We start from the raw sequence: 10,347 nt of genomic DNA on the forward strand, positions 1-10,347 counted from the left end.
GGGAGTGTAATTCTTTTTTTTTTTTTAAATATTATTTACTGATTTCTTTTCTTTCTCAGTGTTTATTTCTCAATATTTTACTATGAAAAATAACTGAATAAAAAAAATCAAAATCAAATTTAAAGATGTAAATTTTTTAATGACAATAGCCATTATGAATTGTGGCAGCCATTGCTCACACAACAAAATCACTAGGACTGCTGTACTTTTTCTCACACCAGTGCAAATAATCACAGACGTTTGTTTTGAATAACATTCATGCAGAACTACAGTTGCCGTTTTTGTGAAAAAGAATGTAGTTTTTACAACCTGTCTCAAAATAAATACTCGTAAAAAAAAAAAAAAGGTAAGATCATTTTTTGCCTGTTATTTTTATTCTATTAATTGTATAGTGCACAAAGAATTGTCTATTTTATTTCAAACCATGTTTTGATGTTTATAATAAATTCTTGATTTGATTACTAAGTATTTATAATACATTCATCTTTGATTACTTAAGATCGAGTAGTTTTGCAATTTATGAAAATCAAAATATGTAAATAGTGGTGAATAACTTTTCTTCATATTTATTATTATTGATAGTGTTTGATTATGATTTTCTGAATTATGATTTTTAAAATGATTTGTTCAGTTATAACAAATATTTATAATTCTAAGATCGTAGTTATTGATAAACTCATTGTATCATATTAGGAATAGATAAAATTGTATTTTGTAAGTATTCAGTTTCTGTTTTTAAACATTATATAGGAATTAAATCTTGCTTCTTTCTAAACCATAGATTTTTTTCCCCTTAAGAATATTATTATATTTCTCAGTAAATTTATAGGATAAAATGAATTTTAAGGACATGTTAATATAAATCTGTCCAATTAAGATAAGTCAAAGATATGGTGTGTTTTTAAGGAGATATTTTTTACTTATTTATTAATACAATTATTGAAATTCATATTTTACCTAACAAGACAAACATAGGGAAAAAAATTATCCAAATTTTTTATCAGAAATAGTTTGTTTATTCTTGAAACAATTTTCTTTGAGGAATTAATTTCTACTAATTATTTTAGAACAAAACGATTTCAAATTGTATTCATTCTCTGAAGTTATATATAAAAAAGTCTGTTTTGCTTATCATTTATTCAGTAAAATATGTTCTGCTTTAGAAAATAAAATTATAATGATATATGGTCTTTATTTCAATTAATTCTCAGACAATTATGTTATTTTTTTGATATTCTTAATAATTTTTAACTTTGATTATAAAAACAGCTTTGTGTAAATACTCAATATCTATTATCAAATTTTAAACAAAATTTTTAAAAATAAATTAAAAAATTAATCTTGATTATCAAATAGTAAGTACCTTTTGTATTATTCATTTTCATACTTTCAATGTTTTATTTAAAAAAAAAAAAATTTTTTAATCATATAATTAAAAAAAAGTTATTTATTCCTGATGAAGTCTAATTTATATCAAATTCATACAATTTTAAACACAAACAATATTTATCCAAAGAAGGAATTTTAACACATTATTCATTTAAATTAATTAAAAATGGTTTTATCCTTGGAGACAATATTCGCCCTTTTTAACCAAAAATAAACTTTCAAGTACACATATTAGAAATTAAATGAGACATTCATTCAAAATCTTATATATATCTGGCAAAAAAAACAAACTTATTCATTCAGCAACATGTTGGTCATTTATTTTAGATAAATTTTATTAAAAATTTCATCATAAAGTTCATATTTTGTTGTACATTTAATTCATAATTGACTTATTCTGACTGCTATAAAGAATGATATTTCTGTTTCGTGTATGACTCAAATGACACACAGATTGTGATATCTAATATATAAAAGGCTATATGTCTGTCTGTCTCCATCTATTCAAACTCTATCTCTTCCAAAATGAAAAGTCGCAGAGCAGCGATAGGGGCTTCAAATGATTGGATTTTTTATGGACCGTTCTTTTATGGGTTTTTAGCCAATTAAAATAGTTTCTAAGAGATCAAAAAGGGGTCAAAGCTGAAATAATTGTTATACATTTTTTACATTCATCTTAGTTTATTTTTTGTTTTTAATCAATTCATATGCACGTCACATTGGTACAGCAGTAACGTCACCAGCTCTGAATGCTACAGTTTTGCTTTTGGTTTTGATTCTAGCTGATGGCATCCAAACACTTTTTTTTACTATTGAAATCACGACTTTATAATAATATATACAAAATCTGGAATAATTAAAATATCATATTTTAGTGTATTTTACGACTGGGTAAAGCCTCCCTCTTCCCAGTTCTCCATAACATGAATCTCTATCTCCACTATTATATGAAAGTCACTGTGTGTGTGTGTGTGTGTGTGTGTGTGTGTGTGTGTGTGTGTGTGTGTGTGTGAGAGAGTTCCTTCTTCATAGGTTCCAAAACGGCTGAGTCTATCTTTTGCAAATTTCACACAAAGCTAATTTATATGTCCGGCAGATATGTTTTGTACAAAAATTCATCTGATAAGTATCGAAAAATGAAAAAAATCCGATTTTAAAAAATAGTTTTTCTTTTCTAATATCTATTAAAATAATTTTAAAATTTTAAAAGAATAATTTTCACAGGGGGAATATTTTACATTACACTGGCAAGAGAGATAATAAAATATATGCAAAGCATTTCTTCTTAAAAACACAAAAACAACAGATTTATTATAATCTGGAGCTATAGCTTAGTGATAGAGCATTTGACTTTAGATCAAATGATCCACTGTTTAAACCTTAGTGTACCTCACCATTTTATTTCAATTTTTTCTTATTCATGAGTTCAATTTATGATAAAAGAAGAGGTACCATTTAAAATCGCCGCAAATCATTTTTTTGTTTGTATATTTTTAAACTAAACATTAATCAGAAGTGACTTTTCCAGGGCATTCATTGTCAAGCCCAAATATCAGCTGACATTATAATGTAAAAAAACACAGATGGAATTTGATGAATGACATTATCATTATTGTTTTTTATTTTTTATTTTTTTGCAAATTAGTTCACTGGACAAATTATTCCTTGTAATTAAGGATTGATTCTATAATAATTCATATGCAATCTACATAAATTAAAATATCATGTTTAAGCATATTGTATGACCGGGCAATACTGGCCAGCCAGCTAGTATGTTATGAACTGGAATTTTGAGGTCTTCTCCATTCTCTTTTTTACCTGGTCATAAAATTCTATAAATTTCACACACCTATTTATTTACAGCATATATCACAATTTAGGAGAACTGAATGAATAGTGACTGATTATAATTTTATACTGATCTTTATATAAAAATATTTTATTTATTTTCCATCATGACAAGAGAAAGTACAGCACAAGGTTAATTTAGTGTAGGGACATATGTGAATATCTTCGTAGAGGCAAACACTGCAGATTTCTGTGTGCAATTCAATAATGGTGATCAATTTTCAGTAAGACTTTAAATTGCTGGACACAATTGAAAAAGTTTAATGCATAAATGTTTTGCATCTATTTTCTTTTTCATCACTTTTGTTAAAACAATTACACTAATGTTTAAAAAATGTGAAATTGGTCAAAATTAACTGGCTAAAGAAAAAAATAACTACTAGGAAATTTAAGATGGAAAATTGTGAATAATTAGTACAGTTAGTATATTCAATTTAGTGATAATTTCAACAAATATGACAAATTAATATTATTCTAAAATAATTATTCAATTTCGTATGTTTCATGGGATCAATGCATAAGTTCAAATACTAAAAAAATTATATGTTAGTAGGATAAAAGTTGCACAATTTTATTGAGTTTAGTTCTGCAAAGATGTTCAGGTAATGTATATTCCACTTGTTTTATATAATGGAAATATCCTGGCTTTACACAAAGTAATACGTAAAATTTTCTTTTTCTTTTCTATTATTTTTCTTTTTCTTCAGTTCATGCGCTTACTGAATGTTTAAGTGTTTGTTGAGAAATATGTTATGATTATGAATATATTACTCATAGTAAAAAACAATAACAAGTTTATAATTAAACATTTTATCAGTTGTATTAGAACAAACTTAAACATGATTTGCATAGACAATACTATTTCAGATAAATATTTTTTAGTAACTGTCAGATTATAAAATTATTTTGTTACAAATGTTCAGTTTTTATGGCATCATATGAAATGCATCAATTCAAAAATACTTTTCTTTTTGTATTGCAGATTAATACCATATTTTGTCTAAGAAAAGATATCAAACTGAAAGAAAATATGTTAATTCAACTGTATTTTCTTCAATTGCTTTTATGCAACTGTTTGAGTGTTGATCTGACTTTCAAGGTTGAAGAAGGAAAAAGTCCTGGCACTTACCTTGGAGATATTGCAGCCGATTCTAATGTAATGGATGATGTGGCCATACAAGATCAAAATCTTATTTCATTCAGTCTAATGGAACAGGATGGAACAAGCAGCTCTCCATTATTCCGGATTTCTAAAAATACAGGAAAACTTTATACAGCACAAACATTGGATGCTGAATCTCTGTGTACTTATGGAAAAGAATGTTTTGTAATGGTTGATGTTGCAGTTCAGAAATCTAAAAGAATTATGAAGATTTTAGAAATTAAAATCATGCTAAATGATGTAAATGATCATCAACCAGAATTTCCTGATAAACAAGTTACAGTTGAATTCGGTGAAAATGACAAGAAAGGAACCAAAGTAATTATTCCCAATGCCATAGATAAAGATGTTGGAGTCATAAACTCTAAAATAACATACAAATTAAAAAAAGTTAACAAAGAACCATTTGCATTGTTTGTCACAAAAAAAGTGGATGGAACATCAGATTTGAGGATTGTGTTAGAGGATGAACTTGATAGGGAAGCAAAAGATTCTTACCTAATTCAATTGATTGCTAAAGATGGAGGATCACCATCAAAACAAAGTATTTTACTTATTCACATTTCAGTTACAGACATCAATGATAATATTCCAGTTTTTTCTAAAAATGTGTACAATGTTTCAATAAAGAATAAACCAAGTGAAACTTCTTCTATTGCAACTTTATCTGCCACAGATTTAGATTCTGGTAAAAATGGAAGAGTCACTTATCATTTCAGTACAAAAACATCAGATGTTGCTAAAAGTCATTTTAAATTAAATCAACAGACTGGACAAATTTTCTTAGAGAAAAAGTTCACATTAAGTAATATACCTACATATAATTTGTATGTTGAAGCTAAAGATGGAGGCATACCACCATTAAATTCACTTGCAATGGTTTTGGTTAATGTAATCAATCAACAAAATAATCCACCAACAATTCATCTAAAATTCCTGTCAGCATCCGGAAAAGATTCAACATCAGTTTCTGAAGACATTGAGGTGGGAAGTTCCATTGCATATGTAAAAGTGACTGATCATGATGTTGGACAAAATGGAGAAGTGAGTTGTAATTTGCATTATGATAAATTTAAACTACAAAGTCTCGACACTAAGAAATACCAAGTAATTGTGAAAAAAGCATTGGATAGAGAAAGAGAGGCAAAGCATGAAATTATCATCAGCTGTCAAGATAAAGGATCTCCTCCACTGCAAAGTAAGAGTAAGTTCTCCATCAAAGTCACCGATGTGAATGATGTAAGGCCACAGTTCTCTATGGAGACATTTAAGTTCTTGATTGAAGAGAATGAGAAGTCAAGATTTTCTGTTGGCTTCATCAATGCAACAGACCCAGACCTGGGAGTTGGAGGGAAACTCACCTATTCTCTGCTCACAAATAACAAACAGTTTTTACCTTTCAAAATCAAAGATGATGGCATGATTTCAGCAATTATGTCACTGGATCATGAGTTTCAAAACATTTACAAGTTTCAAGTATTTGTGAAAGATAATGGAATCCCATCTCTCAATAATACAGTCAACGTCATTGTTGAAGTGACTGATAAAAATGATAATGCTCCGTATTTTACATTTCCCAGTGTCAATCCTTATAACATGGATGTTGTATATTACCGGCATCATTCAAAGAACATCACTTGTGTAAAGGCAGCTGATGGAGATAGTCAAGAGAATGCATTTCTAAAATATGAAATAATCAGAGGCAATGACAAGCAGATGTTCACCATCAACCAGTACACTGGTTTGTTAACTTTCAATCGGGTGCTTGCGCAACAAGATGCTGGTTCCTATGAGCTAGTGTTTGTTGTCAAGGATAGTGGTAGCCCAGTTCTATCAGCAACAACTAGTATGTTTTTCACTGTCACTGTAAGCAACAAGACATCAGAAATGCTAAGTGCCGTTCATACAATCACTGAAGATAAAGTTGATCTTACATCAGTTATTATTATTACAGTTGTAGCAGTGACTGTAGCAGTTATCATTACTGCTTCAATCTCGGTATGTATCATTCGTTGTAATGATCAGAGAAATGTCACATACGCCCATGCAATGGCACCAACTAATGTGGGTGTTGTTGGTCCAAGTGGCAGATATATGAGTGATCAGAGACATTTGATGTGTCCTTCAAAGCAGGGAATATCTTGGCCAACTGCTGTTAATGTAAACAAAAGCCAATCAGATAAAATGAGAAGTGCACATATCAACCAAACCAGCAGAGAATCTCATTCTGCAGATAAACTTCCCGGTCAACAACAAAGATCGGCCTCTCTACCCCAGGCCCAAACACAGCTATCAGATGAATCTAAAGTAAGTGATCTACTTTTATCAAATACATTTTTTATGAATGGTATCTGAACTGACTGAAGATTTATTTAAATTATTTTATGATCATCAAATTATTTTGTTCAATTTCATAAAAGTATTTTATATATAAGGTGAAATATTTTTCTCTGATAATATTTGATTTAAACATTTTGAAAAAATATAATTTATTTATTTATTTTAATGAATCTGTATATTATTCATTAGATTTAAAATAATTTAATTCTAATAATTTCCTATCACAAAAATTTATTTGTAATAAACAAGAAATATTTCATTTCAAATTTTCTACATTCAACAGCCTTGTGTCCAAGAGTTCATGCTTCCTAAAACTCTCCAAAATAATCAGCTTCAAGCCAGTTCTGTTGAATATCTCAATCATCCTTCTCCAAAATTATCACGTACTAATAGTAAACAAAGGAGGAATGATACAAACTTAAGACAAGATGAAAATATTTCTGGTAAGCAGTGTTATTTTTATTTATTATTTTCTAAATTCTTTTAATCCTAAAATTATGATTTAGTATTATTAGACAAGCAAATTCAACAAATTTTCCACACACATTTTTTGAAATATGCTTTTTTAATAATAATTCAAAGTAAAAAAAAAAATCATGTTAAATTGTAATAAAAAAATTCACAACCATTTAATGAAAATGATGACTTTTGTTGTTGTTTTTAAAGATCTTTGGATTATTATTGATTAAGCACCAACATTTTGAATTATAAATAACATCTTTTTAGCCAGGGGTTTCAATTTTCTATGCAAGTAAAATGGTCCCTCTTCCTCCTTAATTTGTTGATTGTGGTTTATTCAAAATAATTTTATTTACAAAATTGTTTTGGAAAATTTGATATCAGTGACACTTTCTTGCAAAAATTATATAACAAATTAAGTCAACCCTGTAAACATTAAACATATATTTTTTTCACAATGTTTTATGATCTGAAAACTTAGTATTTAATTGATGTAGCAATCAGAAAACTTTTCAATAAAATAAAAATCGTTTTAAGGGGTGGGAAATATCATCTGAAAATGTGTTCTTAATTGACAGTAACATGACAAATTTTTTCACAACAAACATTTCATAATTAAAATTTTCAAGCTTTTATCATTCAGACAAATATTGTACCCTTGCTATTAAATTTAGCATTAAGTAATTTTGTAACTGAATTGTAATAATTTAAACATTTTTTATTGCTCTAATTTATTTTTTGCCTATCTGCAATATCTTGTAATGAGAACTGATCTTCTGCCTTGTCTTTATTTAAAAATAAAATCTGAGTTAAAAATAATTAAAAATAAGTTATATTATCGTATTTTTCCAATTTAGGATAAGGAAAAATATGTATTTTAGTATATTAATAGAAAAATGGCACATACAACATTAAATAATAATACTCATTGTCTGATTTCCTATATTTGGTAGATTATCTGATTTATGTATACAAACAAGATAAAAACGTTACAAAACAGATTCAAATATATATAAAATGTACTATCTATCCAAAATTACTCAGGTGGAAACATACTGCCAAGTGGAGAGTGTAGGTAAAAAATGATTCATAATATATTAAAATTCACATTCTATTCCTACTTTTAAAATCTCTTCCCACCTCTCAGTGCATGTACCAAACATTGACTTTTGGAAAGCATAAACATTGACTCAGTTTAGATTGTTAAATAGATTTGTTATATGGAGATATAGTAGAAACCACTTTCTGATGATAAAAAATGCACAGGGATTCTATAAAGTTTAGTTTTTAAACTGTCAGATAGAAAATTGAATTATGAAAAAAATAAAAAATAAAAATAAGTAAAAATTCTATCAGTGTTGGAGTATTTTGATAAAAATAATTAAATTCATAAAGTTTTTAAAACTGTTGTGTCTAAATGAAAATTCTTTTCTTGGTGGTACTAGACAATTCAAATACAAAATAACAACAAAATATTTTTAATTTAATTATTAAAAAGCTGTCTGAAACAGAGCAAAAATTAGAAAAAAAAAACAAATGAAACATTTAAATATGGAATTAACAGGGATGAAAAAGTAAATATAACTAGCAATTTTGGGGGAGTCTTAAATCTGTATGTGAAAATAATTTTATACATAATTAAGTGGTGAAATCACATTCAACATCGTAGTTATAGCACAAATGTACCTACTTATTTTTCTATTTATTTATTTGCACATTGCTCATTCTACAATTTCTTTTTTATCTCGTGTTAATAAATTTCTTGTAAGAAAATATTTACAATTTTGGAGAAAAAATAAAAAAAATCAATGAAGGAATATTTAAAAGAAATTAATTTTACAATAAAATAAATGAGATCTCTTTACATGATATAAACACTTTTGTTTGTTTATTTTTTTAATATTTTTTTTAACTATGCCAATATGTTTTTGTTACCAAATTATTTTTTTTAATAGAACTTGAAACAACCAAACTGTTATAAAACTATAACTAAAATCAAGAAAAACCATTCTGGTGAATTTAATAATGAACATTTATTTTTTGTTAAATGGCATGCTTAAAATATGTTATTTTTTGTTATTGTATTTTTTTTATTTCAATAATAATTTTTTTAAATTCACTCAATGTGCAAATAAGTTATTAGCAGGAAAAGCAGACAAATTTGTCTTAAAATTTTTATTAATATGCAGCTTCTACTTGCAACATATTAACAATTAAGTGTTGTTTACATCAATATATTTAAACATTTTACTTTTAACCCTATGTAAATAAAAAAAGGAAAGTAATTAAAATAATATTTCAGCAATTTTTTTACCAATGATGCTTCTTTTAAACAAGTGTAATATTTTAAAAAATTGGTTTAGGATATGAAATTTACAAATTATATTAAATATACTTCATTAAATTGGTTTTATTTAAAACTATATTTGTATTAATTTTCATCTTGAATAATAATTTTATTATATTTTTTAATAGATGATTATGCTTCCCGATACTACAATTCTCCATCAAAACGAAACAGACAGCAAAGTCAAGAGACAGAGATGAGGCCATTGGGACAGACTGTCAACTACCCAAGTGATACGACCATTGTAGCGAGGGGATTCTATACACCAAATCTTTCACAAAACAATGACAACAAAGATTCTGTGGCAGAGGATAGTAACTCTTCTGACACAAGTCTCCCATTAACAGGAAATATTTATAGAAATCCAAGACCCTTACCCCCAGTACCTCAATAACATCAATAAAAAACTAAAATTATAAAATTTTCAATGCATTCATTCCATTTTAAATATATATTTGATGGATATTAATTATTTTTAATTAGGTAAATAAAAGTAATAAATAATCTTGTAATTGAAATCATTTGATTAGTTTCAGACACACACACATATATCAATGAATATATTTAATTAATATATATCAATTGCTAAGCACATATTCTGAAAACAAATGCCTATCTCATTTTCAGTTAAACACTATTTATTATGAGTATTTTCCTTATTTAAAAAATAAATTTTATTCTTTTTTAAGAAATAAGTACATATATACAAATTAAAGAAAAAATTATCAGTTTGATATACTTACATGGATCATAATTTAATGTTACATTTGAGCTATGCTATTATAATGATGCAGACAAAATC

The 10,347-nt window shown here is 26.8% G+C and overlaps 2 protein-coding genes across 2 annotated transcripts in view; both read left to right on the plus strand.

The window, feature by feature from the left end:
- LOC145242749 (protocadherin Fat 4-like) overlaps positions 1-10,347 on the plus strand; it is a 212,420-nt gene that overhangs the window by 138,072 nt on the left and 64,001 nt on the right. The gene's annotated exons all lie outside the window — the stretch shown is intronic.
- Positions 13-10,076, plus strand: LOC145242903 (protocadherin beta-2-like). Its single transcript, XM_080106015.1, has 4 exons — positions 13-346; positions 4,220-6,706; positions 7,023-7,182; positions 9,674-10,076. The coding sequence occupies exons 2-4, from the start codon at positions 4,268-4,270 to the stop codon at positions 9,937-9,939; spliced, it is 2,865 nt and encodes a 954-aa protein (XP_079962141.1). The 5' UTR covers positions 13-346; positions 4,220-4,267; the 3' UTR covers positions 9,940-10,076.

The sequence above is a fragment of the Euprymna scolopes genome, chromosome 21 (genome assembly GCF_053919585.1).
Source record: "Euprymna scolopes isolate OS-2025 chromosome 21, ASM5391958v1, whole genome shotgun sequence".
Lineage (NCBI taxonomy): Eukaryota > Metazoa > Mollusca > Cephalopoda > Sepiida > Sepiolidae > Euprymna > Euprymna scolopes.

Excerpts from the sequence above, each read along its gene's own strand:
- LOC145242903 (XM_080106015.1), top strand. The coding sequence starts at position 4,268 with ATGTTAATTCAACTGTATTTTCTTCAATTGCTTTTATGCAACTGTTTG. Across the intron at positions 6,707-7,022 it reads AGCTATCAGATGAATCTAAA|CCTTGTGTCCAAGAGTTCAT; the intron begins GTAAGTGATCTA and ends TACATTCAACAG. Across the intron at positions 7,183-9,673 it reads ACAAGATGAAAATATTTCTG|ATGATTATGCTTCCCGATAC; the intron begins GTAAGCAGTGTT and ends ATTTTTTAATAG.